This window comes from Nothoprocta perdicaria, unplaced genomic scaffold, assembly GCF_003342845.1.
Source record: "Nothoprocta perdicaria isolate Ctin4 unplaced genomic scaffold, notPer1 scaffold_46, whole genome shotgun sequence".
Taxonomy (NCBI): Eukaryota; Metazoa; Chordata; class Aves; order Tinamiformes; family Tinamidae; genus Nothoprocta; species Nothoprocta perdicaria.
In genome coordinates this window covers 3,661,984-3,679,196 of record NW_020455710.1, presented here as the reverse complement: position 1 = coordinate 3,679,196, position 17,213 = coordinate 3,661,984, and the positions used below count along the sequence as shown (strand labels likewise).

At 41.8% G+C, this 17,213-nt stretch overlaps 1 protein-coding gene across 1 annotated transcript in view; it reads right to left on the bottom strand.

Moving 5' to 3' along the window:
• Positions 1-17,213, bottom strand: part of CEP112 (centrosomal protein 112) — a 135,037-nt gene that overhangs the window by 67,100 nt on the left and 50,724 nt on the right. Inside the window, exon 19 of the mRNA XM_026046715.1 lies at positions 10,649-10,831. Coding sequence (XP_025902500.1) covers positions 10,649-10,831 — 183 coding nt within the window. The remainder of the gene's footprint in view (positions 1-10,648; positions 10,832-17,213) is intronic.

Sequence of the window (17,213 nt, the reverse complement as noted above, 5' to 3'; positions counted from 1 at the left end):
CATGAACCTGGGTGCTGGTGATACCTACCCTTGCCAGCTTGCAAACAGCCCTCTGGAAAGGGCAGGCAGCTAATGCTKGAAAATCCCAAACAATCTCAAATAAAGCAGAAGAACATATATCCATTTTCAAATATTCCAACATACTGTGCGTTTGCAGTGGCTGCCTTTCCAAAAATCCCTCTTTCCTCTCTTTCTGTTTCCTTAATTCATTTTACAGATGCCAATACAGCAGAAAGCACAGAGTACAAAAGAATCCAAGCTGTCAAGAGACAACTTTAAAAGAATTCTATCACCAGAACAAAAGACTGGAGTTCGCTGTTCATGGCATTTTCAGATCTGTTTCAAGTAAATCCACTGTGTCAGGGTTTTTGTTTTGTTTTGTTTCCTGCCCCTACACCCTATTTGCTGGTTTAACCAAATATGTTGTTTTTTTAAACTCTGAAGATCTCCTTTAAATGCTTAAAATGGAATATTTGCAATCAGGCCAATATTTGAGCGTCCAAAAAAAAGCTTCTTTGCAGTATTTTAGGAGGACTTTCATACATATGAATACAAATTACTATGAGATGTGTAATTTTTGTTTGAAATATATTGTTCTCTCCATTAAACAGAAATCCACGGTATCCTTGACATCAATTTCTGTCATTTTGTCATGGTAAACACTCAGGTATTAAGTATCTCCCACATCACGCAACCAGCCATGATTCCAATTAGTGCTGAACGGAAGACAAAATGTCAGCCTAATAAGCTTCAATTTGCAAAGACTTTGAACATTTGATGATATCATCACGTTGCCAATCATTTCGTGTACTTTGGGTTTTTCTTTTTTTTTTTTTTCCACATCACCTTCCCTGTCAAAAAGGAGTCTTTCAAATCTCCAGCAACTGAAGACGTGCCCAACGTCAGTCACGGGGCTGACGGAGCCAACACATCCAAAAATGATTCCCCAATACATCAACTGAGCTCTGATGTGCACGATATTCCCTCAAAGCTAATTTGCTGCCAACATGTACAGTAATTGGGGGGAAAAAGTCTACTTTAAAGTCATACTGTGAAGAATATTTTTTCCTCGTGAAATCAGCACTAAAGACCTGAAGTCACTGCCAGAGCCCGTGCCACTCTCTCAAAATAAAGGAGCACTATTTACTAACGTCAGATGACAGCCTCTGCTTCAAAGGTGACTGGACCTCGGCACAGCTCTGCTGGCTGATGGCATGTTGGAAATATCCACGGAATTTTAAAATAATGCATTTTGTTCAGTAMCGCTTGTAATTTTGAGGAAAAATAGACGTTTCAAAGAAAAAAAAGCTACYCGCAGGAAGGGTATGTACAATTTGGTATGTTTGAAGATACCTGCCTAGCCCAAAGGCCATGGGATGACCACGCGATGCCTCCCCTGCCTGTGATCCCCTTGTAGACCCCCAAGCCTGGCTGGCAGGTGAGGAAGCTCCTAAGCTCCAGACTTGGTCAGGACCAACCCCAAGACAAGGAGCTGCAGAGACGATTCACGATAACTCAGAGCGCTCTCTGCTCCAGCACYGTCACCTCTGCATACACAAATACCAATATCAAAACACCCAGTTACAGGACGGGGGCCCCCACCACAGCTCCTGGGCAGGAACCAGGAGATGAAAACAGGGACCTTCTATTTTTTTCCCAACTAAAGCATCGTAATGGGGAACAGGCAGATGAACCGTAGGGAGCCCCGGCCAGTGGAGGCTGCCATAAGCTTTTCAGCTGCAATTTGTTACTGGTTTTCCACTTGAAGGTTTCTCTGCAATACTTTAATGTGGGAGTGTGCGGAGCTTTATGGATGGTCTCGTATTTCGCAGCTGACATATCTTCAGCCAAACTATGTCAGCTACAGGAGAGGGCAACGCGTTTCATTGGCTTCACAATTCCTCCTTCCCTCAGCACAAACCACATAAAAGAAAAATACAAATAATCGTATCTCGAAAATTGCTATTTATTACCTCATCATGAAACTGTCTGCTGGACCCTGCAGTGGTGTTGAGTAATATTATTACTTAAACCATAAAGTCGCTGTATTTATTACTCAAAATAGGGAAAATTAGCATTCATATGGATCTTATTGTTTTAAGGCTAGTCATACTGCCAACACAAGTGSTGTTAACATTCCAAACTACAGATTGTCACAATTTCTCTCCTGGTGTTTCATTCTTTCATTTGGTATTTATAATACCTTTGAATTGAGGAACTGAATGGATCATAAAATCTCTCCTATCAAATAAATCATTTAACGGCTAGGCCATCAGTCGAAACTTGATTTATGGTGGCAATGAGCAAATGGAATTAACATCTGCTGACCTAAGGACAAGACACTAAACTGACTTTGGCTAATCTTTGTCCGGGTCCTAACAGCCAAGAAAAAAAAGCACCTCTTAAAAAATATAACTGCTTGGTCTGTGTTAAGCAGCTCCTCTGTTGGCAGTCACAGACAAGACAGCCTAACCTCAGCCCCTGGAAAATTACAGAGCAAGACCTCACAGAAGTAATTTCCAGACATACAAGGGATAAAAAGGTCTCTGGGAACAGACGACGTGAATATACCAAGGGCAAATCATGCTTGACCAATCTGATTGTCTTCTCTAAAGAAATGACTGACTCGGTGGACAAGGGCAGAACAGATGATGTCTGTTACCTTGACTTCAGCATGGGTTTTGACACAGACTCTTACAACATCTGCACAGTCAAACTGAAAAGACGTGGATTGAATGGGTGGACTACAAAGTGAGTAAAGAACTCACTGGACCATGGAGTTCAGAGTAGGAGTCAACAGCTCAAAGTCTAATAGGCAAAGAGTTAGAAGTGGCATTTCTGAAGGGTCAGTGGCGAGGCTGATGCCACTTAACATCTCCATCAATGAACTGCATAATAGGACACGATGAACCCTTAACAATATTATGGATGTTGTCTCTCGGGGGCAAATGGTCAGCGTGTTGGAGAGGGGGGTTACCATTCCCTGGCACCTCAGGCTCTGCGAACTGGAGGAATGGGGCACCAGGGTCTTCATGGAGTTAACAGGCCAGGTTTGCTCAGCCTGGGGAGCAGGAGGCTGGCGAGGAGCCTAACTGCTGTCTTCAGCTGTGTGAAAGGAGGAATTACAGGCAAAGTGGACACAGACTTTCCTTGAAGGTGCCAGTGAAAGGGCAAGGGGCTATGGATGCAACTTGCAATAGTGGAAATTCCAGTTGCATACAAAGGAAAAAAAGAAATCACAGTGGAGTAGCTGAGCACTGGAACAGGTTGCCTAGGGAGGCTGAAAATTCTCCATCCTGCAGATTTTCAAAACCCAACTGAACCAGGCTTTGAGCAACCTGATTAACTTGGAAGTTAGACCTGCTTCAAGCAGAAGGTTGGATCACATGATAATTTAGGTCCTTTCAACCTGAATTATTCAATGATGCTGTAAAAAGTATTCAATGGAAACTGTAACCTCTCATAAGAGGAAGTCCTTTCAAGCATTCAGTGAGACGTCTGAAGGAGATATCACTGCTATTTCCCATACTGCTGTATTTGTTTGACACAAGAGGAGATGCCAAACTCATTCTAACCAACATTTATCTCAAGAGCACAGGAAGCTAACTCTAAAAAGTAATTTTCAAAAGAACCAGAAGAATTTTTTTWAAAAAATTAGTTATGAGGAAGCAACTTCTTCTCTACACAGCAAACACTTACCAAAGTTAGTGATAAGAAAACCAAGTTTAGGGATAATATTTGAAACAATATAACAATCAGTCCAAATTAAAGAGTCCTGCATTTGCCAATAGTAATTTTTAGAATCTGATCTTGCCATAAATTGAACTTCAAATAGGAAATGCTCCTTTTTTAGCAAATTCAAGGTCTTTTATCATAATTTGATGTGTTTCTAGGCAGAAACTATTATTGCTTCTCCACTTAGAAAATTATAAAACCATCTTAGATACTGCTGTTACTATCACCTGCTTTGTATTTACAATGTACCATTTATTATCTCTTTATATCACTTTTATATCATTTTATATCATGTATAGTGTATATTCTATTATTGTTAATCATTCTTTCCAAGCGACACACAGAAATCTTGCAGGGCAAGTCACATTTTGTGTGACTGTGCACAAAGATCCTTTCCCCAGCTGATAAGACCAGACTCATTCTATAGGGAAGTTATTCTGTATTAATTCTTATGCAGGAAACGATCACTTTTTCCTAAACAAAGAGCACAGATATCACATAAAAGTACTGCCATATGATGCCCCCTCTCAAATGAAATTTTATACTCTACCTTTTCAGCTGCCACTATTTAAAAGTAAAATCTCCCAAAGTAAAATGAAATGTTGATTACAGCCTAATAACTACCAAACATATTTGATTTCAAACTGAATAAAGACCCATTTTGCTGAAGAGAATCTCAGGCTAGGGTACATTTTGTGTGATGAGCTAGTTTCTATGGCAACTGCTTTCCCTTTTACATACACTGTAGACAGACCACAAAATGTCAGCTCTGCACCAAGCTAACTTACCATGTTTAATCAGCAAACTATAATTTATGCATCATTATTTATGGCTTCCCAAAGGGTCTTTAGAAAATATTTCTGCTTTATACATCGTCTTGATGTATAAAAGAATATCGAAGCAAGTAGCCTCACAGCTCCTACACTCAATTCCTCCCTATCTAATTTTGGTCATCATGTTAAAAAAAAGAAAAAGAAATAAAAGAGAGCCAAGCAGAAATGTGGACGAGATCATAGCTGATCACCCATTAAAGCCCGAGAACACTTTGATGGTTCCATTAAAGGGGGAAGCAGCAGATGTTTCGAGCTTGTTGAACACTCTTTGAAGGGCATCTCACACAGAAGCAGCAGCTCCRGAGYGGGTTGATGCAGAACAACATACGTGACCAAGGGGCTTCATCAGAGCTGAGGCCAGGAAGGACACCCTGAAACCAACACCCTGGCTTTGATACCGGTGCTTGATCCCTCAAACAGAGCTCTGCAAACTCACCTTCAGAGCAGGCTCGCCTCTGCCCATCATCTCTATGATTATGTCTATTCTGCCACCCAAATTCCTTCTGCAATTCTCCTACATTTACTCAAATCTAGCTAAAATTAGTCCTGCCGATTACCCGAGCCCATTTTATTTACACATTTCTCCAGGATTCTTGTGGCTTTGACAGTTTCAGTGAACCCTTCACAGCTACATCGCTGTTAGTCCGGAGCCCCTTTTGGATATCTCAACAGGGCCCATCATCACGTCCTTGATTTTAGCAGATATTCCTCATCAGTGGGATTCATTCCAACTCTGAGASAGCCTCCAGTGAATAAAAACCACGAGAAAACAGTCAAGTGCTACAACAAATATTTGGCAATTTGAATTTTTTACATTAACAGTCACGTTCATTATTCTGGATTAATTGGTGGTAAACAAACACACGTCAACATAGCCAAAAGCTTTTGTTTAGCAAACACTAAAAGGAAACTGCTGTCTGTCTACAAAAATCTGACTGTCAGCCCAAAAGCTACTCTCCAAGGAAAATACAACAAATATTTCGATTGCAGCTCCATGATTTAGACAGTCTGCAGACAAAGCCTGCATAGCAAACAATACATTTTTTCTTTCATTTCAAAGACATCTTCTCTTGAGAGAGAAAAAGAGAAGACAAAGAAAAAAATGAGTCACAGAAGTTCTTCACTCAGAATAGTACCTTGCCTTTTCAGGAGCACGATCAACATTGCAATGTTGTGCAGGCTACATGGTCCTGTGCCCTCCACACACAGTCAGGCGAACTGGCTCCCTGATGCGGGAAGAATATCCCTGTGGAAACGGCTACTGGRGTAATTTGGATCAAATACCCCAGGGAAAAGAAGTGACCGGGGTTTTATCTGCAGCTTAAGGACAGGGGCTTCACAAATCTAGGTTTGAGAAAGTTTCTGTTGTAAAACAAATGCTCTCAAACAGCTTCTGTATTAGTATAGTACTCAAAAGTCACTGTTTTAGCGATGTTATTTATACACATAGATAGAAATTGCTCCTGTTTTGGAGTATTTCAGTGATCTTCATTAAAAAAGCATAAAATCTTTCTGTTTAAGACATTCTCTGTATTTTCTCAGGTTCATAGTTGAACCAAGATCTCCAGAGAACCCCGTCAGTATGGTACCGTTTCMRWCAGGCTATACACATGGAGTCACGATAGTTCTCTTCTGTATGTATGATCATTAACTATAGGGAACCATAAATAACTGCCTGTAAAGAATATAACAATCGCATTCTATTAACGCAACGGGCTCAAATAGCTCATAATTCCTTTAGACTAAACAAATTCAGACAAAAGGAAAAAGTACAAAGAGCAGTTGCAGAAAGATGGCTGGATACAAGTGCAAAGAATCTCTTAAAATGAATAAGTAAATAAAAAGAGCCCTAAAAAATGTGAGGGGATCCTCCATACAGCAACAGGGAAGAGCTGCGAATCTGTATGTCAGAAATTAAAACAAAATGGGATGGTGAGGGCAGAAACGATTATGGGAAGTGCAAGAMGACAAGAAAAATGGAAAGAGACACATTAGGTCAAGGAAAACGGTCTCATTAACCGTTCTCAGCAACTCCAGCCTGTTCCCTTTTGAGAGCTTTCATTCTCCAGGTGACTCTGCCCAACTTCAGACCTGATGGAGGTTTTCTTTTTCCAACAGATAACGCATTATCCAAAGCCTAAGGACGCTCAGCAGCAGCGACCTTTTCTTAACGCAGCCTGCTATCTGAGAGCATAAACAGGATAGGTTAACATTAAATACAGGAACATCAGTGACAAAACCTGCACCTCAGCATTTGAGCTATTCTTGACCCAATTGCGAACGGATGACAAYAGTGAACTTGCCAATTACCTTGTCGCACAACCTGGAAAAAGAATTCCCTTCCCTTGCGGAAACCTCCTTCCTCCTGCTTTAGTCTACAGCTCTGTATTTGGTGTTGGAGAGGTACTTTTCTCCTCCGCGAGCGGCTGGTCAAACCACCGGCTTTAGAGAGTGGCGGGAGCCCCCCAGACCTGGGGCTGGTCCAGGCTCACGTGAGCTCATGGGGAAGAGATGACACCCTCGGGGTAAAGCACAACTGTCCCAAGGGCCACACAAATCCCAGCGTCGTGACCAGCAGTTGGCCAAGTTTCCTAACTTGGTTACGTTATTTCGCAGGAACAAATCAGATATACAATTTTCAATAATCAGAAGAAAAATCTGACACTTGGTACCRTGCCTGTTTTCACTAAAACACAAGGAAGCTCTTCGATGCACACGATGGGTGCAATGCTTGGTGAAATAATAGATGCACTGAAGTCGTTTAGGGAGATGGGGAAAGAAAGGCCAGTCAAAGCAATGGCTTAAAAATGTTCTTAGAATACCCTGAAAAAGCCCCAAATCTCAATTAAAATAGAATTAGTGAATTAAGACAACTCCTGTGTTTCTATTGTTTGAACAACAACAATATTATGGCAGTTCTTGGAAGTTGTATAGCATTTAAAAGACTGCAAGAACACAGCATGGTATAAAAGCCTTTGTACTGCTTTGACTTTTATTGACCTACATGTCAATTTACTCCTCCCCAAGCATTACAAGCCTAGGTGGAGGGGGAAGAGAGGGAAAAGGAAAAGAAAAAAAGAAATATCAAAGCAAGCCTCCTAGAAATAGCTAAATCCACGAGCTAAAGTGGAATCCATCTGTTATCCCCAAATTGATCAGCGATACAAAAGGTTACCCACTCAAGTTCGTTTCGCTGAAAACATACTCAACCTGCACTGCAAAGGAATAGCRTTATTTTATTCTTATTTAAAATCTAGCAATGTACGTATATCTTGAAGTTTGTACTTTAGCTCCAATTATAGCGTTAATAAATAAATTCATATTAAAATGGCTTGTAATGGGTTTGTATACTATCTTTTACAGTACTGAAGACCTACATGCACATAGAGACCTTGGAAATGCAAATAAACACCCGCACACACACAGAGCTCTTCGCTAACAGCATAGGAAATTGTTCTGTAGTGCTCAGCCCCAGCCATCTTTGGTGCTAAAGTAAAATATGTATTTTCAACATTCGCTATTCCTTTCATATGGAAAACGAGTTAGAAAACGAACCGCAAATGCACATCAGTGCTTTCATGTCATCCAAACAATGAACAGATAGGTCCTTCACATCAAACGAACTACTTGTATGTGATTAATGCTGATTATTATTTAAATTATACGAAATACAYGGCCATTCGACTTCTCCTTTAGCAAAGCAAAATGGCCTCTTCTGCAGTCTCAAATCTTCTTCACTGCGATATAAAGGAGTCCTAAAAATTACTATCGTCACACACAACTCAATTCTACCAGATTTTTAAAAAGCTACATCCCTAAACAGAGAGRCTAAATATTTCCTAAAAGACATGAGCCTTTGCTGCCATTAATTGCCAAAATATGCTTTCTGAAAAGCATCCGCAAAGCTTAAAGACGTCGTTATAAACGTGCCGTAATTCCTTAGGAGACACTGATATCGCCTAATAAGCTAACTGCAAAGACAAAAATCAATTCTAATGCAGATAGAGGAACCAAGAATGATTTATATTTCAAAGGAAAAAAAAAATCCTCAAAAGCAGATAGATTCTTATTAAAAGTAAAATTAACAAGAGCTCATCTAGTCAGCGGCAAATGTATTTGCTTCCCTGATTTACATGTCATTCTCATGGCAGCAACGCTCAAATGACTGTACAGGGATATTCAAAGCAGAAAGAAAAGCCTTGCAAAAGGCTGAAGTTTTTGCTATTCACATTTTCATAATAGCTGGGATAATTTCCAGCGCTTTACATAGCAGCTGTAGTAGCACCACATATTCCAACGCCATAAATAGAAGCACTCCCCAACTTTGTGCTCCAATCTTTGCCAGAAATTGCACACAACAGAATTAAATAAACTTAAATCCACGGAATTTTCTCACGATATTCCCGTTATGTCTACCTTCGGTTTTTAAACAAAGCAATAACTGTCACAAATTATACTGCGTACGCGGAATTTTCCTAATTCCGATTAGAATTGTTTTTTATCCTAGTAATACAAATGCTTATCTCCTTTTGTATGCAGACAAATACAACATCTGGCACGTAGGCGAAAGGAAGATACTGCTCTGAAAGATGCTTCCTAAGAGCTATATAGTTAAGGTCCACTTTTTTAGGCCAAAGGGAGGGAAAAAAAATCTAAAGATAAGAACAATCCCTTTAAGGAATTGCTCATTTTTAAAATAAAATTAAGAATAAMGAGCAAGGTTTAATTCTTCCAAAGCCACCTGAATATCCTAAACGTTCTCACAAAAGTCTCTCGCATTTTCCTTGGAAAATCGTAATGGTGCCAATGGAGAAATGTGTCCGTGTTCTGCAATATCCTCCCCGTCCTCCCCCAACGAGCGCTTTGTGTTCCAACAGCTTGTCTGTAGGCGGATTTTGATAGAATTCGAGTCCTCCAAAGGTAAACAAAAATTAAAAAAAAAAAAATTAAAAATCTTCAATTCCACTTAGCTACGTTATAGTCCTCAGTAAAAGACGCAAGTTATCTAGTCTATAGGGAAGTAAAGGGAAAATGTCTTAATGCCAGTCTTGCATCATGAAGGGAATGTGATGGTGCGCGGAAAACATTTGCTAAAGATGCCTTACTGAAATGCATGGTTTTTGCATAAAATAGTCCATATGTGATACATAATTCTAACGCTGATGAGCAAATATTTGCAGAATATTCTTTAAACAATGAAATCATCTGAAATTTTTAAGTGTTGTTATTGCAGGCCTTTTTAATATAGGCTCTTAGGGAAACACACCGTGCCATCCTCACAAAATATATCGAAAAAAAGCAGCGAGATTTTTTTTTTTTTGAACTGAAAACTAATAAAGATCATTTTCCATGCTGACAGCGCACATTTCATCCAGAAGTTTGAAGAGTCAAATGCTGCCCCAGCTGGGGGTTATTCTGCCAAATGGCTTCCAACAGTGACCACAGAGCTGGAGGATGGGAGGGGAGCGTTTGTGCGCAGGGAAAGAAACCTGATGGCGAGCAACGCCAGAGCCAAATCATCTTATCACGTATCTGCCATACGTGAGCCCAACACACAATACAAACCTAGAAGAGAGCACTGAGGCAGAAAGGCATGAAAAAGAAAGAAAAGAAATAAAGCCATTTGCGAGTTACCTGCAGAGATTTAAAACAAAATAAAGCATACGAATGAAGCAGATATAATTCATATGGATTTGCCCAGGAAGGAGAAAAGGAGGGGGTGAGTGCGAGGGCTGGGGGGGAGAAGAACAGATACCTTTTTTCTTAAACAAATCCATCATGAAAGAAAATGAGACAAGATTATAAATAGGCCGAGTTATAGCGCACCATGGGATTTTTAATCTGGCTACCTGTGGTTTTTGCAGTTAAAGCCCTATTCAGCAGTGGGGAGGAAGGGGGGGAAGCGGAAAAGAAAAAAAAAAWAAAARGRAAAAAAARSMAAAAMMAAAAAAAWCACGTTTACGTGTCCCTGGCGCAAACGATCAAACAGCGAGCATTAGCAACGAGGCTGGAAAGCAGGAAACACTAATTGTCCCCATGTTTTAATCAGCACGCGCTTCCCAAACGCCATGGGTCCCTACCTGCGCGTCGCGTTTCCGGCATTCTTGGGTTTTCTGCTCGTGCTCCGCCATGGCAGCCCGCAGCTGCCTCTCCAGGTTCCCAATTTCCCGTTCGTGGTCGCGGACCAGGCAGTCCTTCTCGGCGTTGTGCTGCTGGAATAGGTGCGTCTTCTCCTGCTCCTGCTCCAGCTTCAGCTCCACCATCTGATTGGGCAGCGAGGAGTACAGTTCATCAATAGAACATCCTTGTCGTCATGACAACTCGTCTACAGCTTAATTTCCCCCTTAATTTCACCAAGTTGGCAATGCTCTTTTTACGTCACTCTTACCTCACCTCTCCAAAGCCACCTTTGGCGTGACCGAATCCCTCGGGACCGGTTCGACGGCGAAGGCAACCGAAGCGAATCGGGCGCGTCCCGCACCACGTTGGCGGTACGGACGCGGGAGCGCGCAGCAAAACCCGCCTCGGCGCGGTGTGCGCGCGCTCCCCGCGCGGCCCGCGGCCGCTAATCGGGTTTCTAAATGGTTAATAGCCCGTCTGCTCCGCTCTTCGCTGAAGTATACACACGCAACCCCCCCAGCAGCGCCCAGACCTCTTCAAGATTTCTTTATGACTTCCCAAAGAAAAGCTCGTGCTTCAATATTCATCAACGTTATCGCATATACAGTCGCTCTGTTTAAGAGAGGAAAAAAAAGATATATAAAAAAGAAAAAACCCCCACAAACACAAAGCTGCATTATCCCGTTGTCAGCTACGGTATCCCAACCTAAACAGATGTATGTGCTCCAGAAGGGCACCTGCTGTGCCACAAGCTTGCGCCACCATCTCATAAAAAGCGCTCTATTCTCCGGCTCGGTTCCCAGTGCGCCCCGCACGGGACGCGGTGACCTTGGCGCGGCGGAGGCGCCCGGCGGCGGCCTGAGTGGCAGCCCGCGCGCCCGGGCCTGGGCGCCGCAGCTTTGATACTAATCCTCCCAGGCTGCGCACAATGGCACCCTACCTGGCCCGCGCTCTATAGGCGGCCGCTGCCTTTGAAGCAGGTGATGAATAGGGACGGCAGGAAGCCGGCTTCCCCACTGAACGGCGGGCCACACAGCTGCTAGCAACAGTCACTTGGATTTTTCTTCAGTTTTGGTGGATTTCGGGGAGGGGAGGCGAAGGGAAAAAAAAAAAAAGGAGAGAAAAAAGGGAAAAAAGCAAAACCCGCTGTTATCGGGAATATGGTGGGTTATTTTTTTTGCAGCGTGAGAATCTGTCTTGGAAAAAAATAGATGCCTAAGAGGCAAGGGTGGGAGCCTGCTGCACATCGATCGGTGTGCGCGAGCTGGGCGCACGGGCACCTTATCTTAAAGCTGTAGCAGTCGATTGTGGAAATGTGCCCTCTGCATTTACAGGAGCTGTTTCGTGCTTTTGGGCTTGAAAACTGAGGCGAAAAATAAAATAATAATAAAAAAAGCCAACACATTCTCTTAAACAACCAGCAGCTAGGCTTGGAGTTTAAAATTAAAACACATCTCCTGCTCCGCGCTTGGGCGATAGGTCCCAGCGCCTATTTCCAAAAAGGAAACAAGCCAAAGAGGAGCCACACTCYCCTGTTTAACACAGCTACATAACTTAATAATGCTAAAGAGCTCATTAACACAGTGTGAAATCCCTGRAGAGGTTAAACCTCCCAGGACACAGATTTTATCCATCCTGGACCTGATATCCTTACACAAGGTTCTTGAAGTCAGGTCTTCGCCCAAGGTCTGTGTACACGTTTCAAGTGCTCACGGAGCCCTCARTGAAAGTACTCTTGCTCCCTACAATAATTATTAAGAGTCTTGCTTGAATTCTAGAAAAATATTTTGACGTTTGACATAAATCACGTTGGATTAGAAAGAAATCATGTCAGCAAGAGAGGCCTCTCCAATCACAACTTTTTACCCTATTTATAACTGGATTTCTGGGTTTGTGGAAGAGAAGAAAGGGAAGAGGATGGGTGCTGGAGCAAGGGACAGATCCTATTTCTTCCACCCAGTACAGAATACACATATACCTTACCGATTTATACAAGGGAATTAAAGTTTATTTATTAAGCTCTCCTTTGCAGCACTTACATTATAAGCATGAAGTCTTTGAATTTAGAAGCGGGAGGAGCTACAAGGGAAYGTTCCCAGTTCGGGCACTAGCGCAACTAACCGTGCATGATGTGGCAATGAAACAATGAAGCTGGGAAGTGAAATATTGTTATAAAAGGCAAATTCACTGAGGACAAAAATATCATCACTTAAAGCAAACTAAGTGCTAGAGATTCAGACCGATGAGAGCTTCTCAAAGGGAAGCAAGGGCAACACTGAAAAGAGACATTCATTAAAAAAGAGTGTGTGCCCCATTACCACCATCAGGTCACATTCCCTCTGGCTTAGGTGTTGCCTCATTTTCCCTCCCAAAGATGGAATTCTCTCAAGCTCCGCTCCAGTCACCCATTCCAGGCCATGCTGGACATGCTGGCCAGGAAGGACTGTCTGCCTGAGCCTGTACAGCTGTTCTTGTTGTCAGGCACTGTTCCTACCATGTAACACACGTGGTCTAACCTGACAACAGCAGCGACTAATCAGAGGGAGCTGTCTCGTTCAGGAACGCTCAATCACCCTAAATTCTGAGGTGCTTTGGTACAACCTGCTAAAACAAGCATTAATCTAAGGAGGACCTAAACCAAAATCCTACTGTAGACATACAACTAACCTGTTGCTAACTAAAGAGTACTGTATTAGCAGATTATTATCTGTTGATTGCAGAAGATATTTTCAAAAGCCAAATACTTCTAGCACAATCAGCACTTGCAAATACCTTTGCAAAGTCCCTAATATAGACGGGACCTTCTGCTATACATTTTTGGTTTTACATCACAAGCTAAGTTTAGGCTTTTCAATTTTGGAACAATTTAGACTTGTTCTCAAGAACAAGTATGTCTTTGAAAATCTTTTTATAGTCCCTAAAGGAGGGGAAGGAAATCAGTTAGCTCACCGCCTCTTTTAAAACTGTAGCTGCTGCAAAAAATATTTGACACCACAGTATGAAGATTCATTTCTGTCCACAATTCCAGAAATATTATAAGCAACACCCATATAAAATATGGCCTTGCATGGTAGGATGACTTTATTGGCACTCTTTTGTCACGTCTGAATTCCTCAGGGCTAGAGGAGACACCGGTGAGTTACACGTGTCGTGCCAGAGAACTGCCCTCAGGCTCCCTCGCACAGCGTACGTAGAGCATTTTGCAGGTCACTTTTGCAGGTCTTCTGCCTTGATCAACATTTAGGCCTGTTTTCAAACACATGACCAGAAATTTTGCTTCCAGTTCCTCAGATTCTAAATGGTATGTCTCCAATATCGCTATTCCACTCAAAACAGCCCTGGCCTACACTATTCCCAAACGACAACCCTGGCAAAAGCTTAKGTTTTCTGCCTCCTAAGCCTATACATATACATTTCATGAGGATATGACCCATCTCTGCAAATGCATATTTGCTTCTAAAGTAATCTGATATCAAAGATTTGAGAGGAATATTAGTCATGCTCATGTCCAGTTGAGCTTAACTTTGGGCAGGAAAGAGGAGCATCGGTGCAAAGCAATGGGGCATATMCAGACTGTTTTGCTTTCAGTATTCTTTGGAGATTTCTCCCTAAACTGGAAAACTGGAAGTATTCCCAAGATGAAAAAACTGCAATGAATGAGTCAAGGGCAAATGGGGCAGCAACCAAAAGATCGCAGCAGAACCACATATTACTCTAGATGCATTTATTGCCTCGATAAAATACATGCATGGTGAATGCATTCCATTTTTCATTTCACTGCAAACTGATATATTTTAATTACCATGACTATTTTCTGTGATACTTTATCTCCTAATCAACTCCCAGTAACTACTTCAACAGCAAACCAAGAACTACAGGAAATTCTACGACAGGCGCAAGCTGTTGTTTGGCCATAGTGTAATTTCATTTATCCTGCTCTCAACAACAGTAGAGCTGAGTGGTCTTTTAAAAGCATATGCTTAATCTATACATTTTGATTTACAAAGACCTTCCAGATTTTTGATAGTTTTAAAGTATGGGCAGTGCAAACATTACATCACTTCCCCTCCATCTTCCTAATCATTCTCTCATGAATAAATTTGCTAAAGCTGGTTTTAAATCACCAACATATTGGAACCAAAGGTGCAAACAATTACACTTAGTGCTGYAGTGAAAGTCAAGAGCTCAGCCCGCTCCCTCCCCAGCCAACCCGCCCCAGAAAGCCAGAGCACTCTGCAAACAGAAACGGTTCTTTCCAATATTTGCAAATGCCTCTTTGTGGCGGGCTCTCGTACAGAATTTACTGTACATATGCTTTGTTTAAGGATGCAGAATTTATCCAAGRACCTTCTTTGAACACTAAGAAGCGACTTCACAGAAATTCACAGGCTGACTCGCTGTTTACTTCAGGCATCTATTCACGTTGCTGGAATCCTATCTCTTCTCTCCCTCCTCCCCCAAAGCCCATTCCTGTTGACTACACAGGGAGCTCAGGCTTTTAACTCCCAACCACGTATTAGTTGGATGCCTGAAGGAACCCGTATAAACGCCCATCTATCTGGTTAACGATTCTGTAAACAGGCAGGGCTCAGCTAGATTTTCACCTGTTCTCCACTAGAAGGTTAAATTCATACCCTCTTCCTATGCGTGAGTTTTGGCTACATAATGAAGCGAAAGGCGCTGCTGATGATTGAAGAAGCTATTCCTCAGATATTCTGAGCAAATGGCATTCATCTGTGTGCTAGGATGGTTCAAAGGAAACATTTCTGCATCCTGGATTAATTTATTAAGCAAAATTTATGCAGCTTGTTGCTGATGACATGAAAAATTTAGAGCCTTGCTAATGTGCTCATTTGGCCTCCATACAAGAACAGACTGTATTTCAATTATCTTAGTCAAAAAACAAAGAGGAGAGGAACAAAGCTTTTTACAAAGACAGTCTCCTTACGACTAAACCAGCACTAAAAAGCAGAATCTCCAAATATACCTGGATTGTTTGAAGTTTAACTAAGAAATGACTGCAGCACTAGCCTATTTGAAGAGTAACATATTTGAATCAGGTCTTGGGAAACGATTTCCCCACTCATGAGTAGGTAACACATCAGTCAAAAAAAATAGCTAGAAGAAACAGAAAAAGAAGAATAAGGCGGAAGAAATGTTAGAATATGTGTGGTGACAGGAACTCACAACAGTAGAGGTCTAAATGTTCCCATCAGCCATACCTCTGCTTTGCTCAAGACCTGAAAGTGTGGGCTATTTCTAACAACTTCAACAAATTTTCAAAGTGATTTTCTTGTTTAYCCAGTAGAACATCGCTGAAGGTGACTAAACACAAGACAACAACCCTATCTATTCCTTCACAAGTTTTGCCCAAGTCAGGACCTAACAAGAAATGCTGCATCAAAGGATCTCCCGAGATACGGAGAGATTGTCCAACTACCAGGTAATACTTTTCCTAGCTTTCCATCTTGCTAGGTAAGCATAATTACTATTTTAGATTAGAATAAACACAGTTAAGGGGAAAAAAAGACAGAGGAAAGATTTATAAATGAAAAAGCATGTCCATAATTCTGCAAATAACACCATCCCACATCAACATTTTCACACCATGTTCTTTCTACAAAAGAAAGAAAAAGACTTTTACTCTCTTACTAGGCTTGTATCTCTAAACAGATAAATGTATTTATGTATAAAAGGGATGGAAATAGGTTTCTACACAAAACTTGGAAGACTGGCTCAATAACACAAGGCTGAGATTGCGTGCCCAGGCTCTGAAGGGCTTTCTCATGGCCCTGTCTGCAGCCCTGTGCTGAGAGGAAGCCTCTGCTTTTGTGCCAGCTTGGGGAGTTTCAGCTCTGCAGCTCGTTTTTCAGCAGTGGCATCTTCTCAGAAAGCACCGGCCAACTTGGATATAGGGAAAAAGCAATTTGGTTAACTTTGCTGGTAACTTGCCTGCCTGAAATCTGGAACTGCAAAGTTTGCTGTGCGTCCACCCAAATACTGGGGGCTTGTGGAAAATGATTTCAGCAGAAACATTTCCCAGGTAGTTTGAGCTAAACAGAGAACRTAACTGGAACATTAAAAAATATATATAGGGGGAGGGAGAGAGAAGGGAACAAAAAGAAACCCAAACAACCTTTTTTTTCCTGCACTGATGGTGCCATAAAGCCTGCCTATAGATCCTGCAGCCCTTTCAAAGGCAGGAAAGGCTGAGGCCTCCACTGTGGTGTCCCCCGGCTTTGAAGTGCCGAAAGCAGCTGCTCCCAGCAGATAGGAACCGTGGGGCTGGTGGAGGGTTTTTTTTTTTCCTTCAAAATATACTTTCAAATCTAACAGCTGCAAGTAGAACAAAGTTGAGTTAAAGTATATTTAAAGAAAAAAAAAAAAACCCACCAGTTTCTAAGAGTGTTCTCGGTGGATACTTCAAAAGAAAGTGACACTGAAATAGATGAAGCTGAAACCCGGAGMGGCATGGGACAGCTCCAACCAAATACTGCAAGATGGCAATTTTTTTTTTTCCCCTTT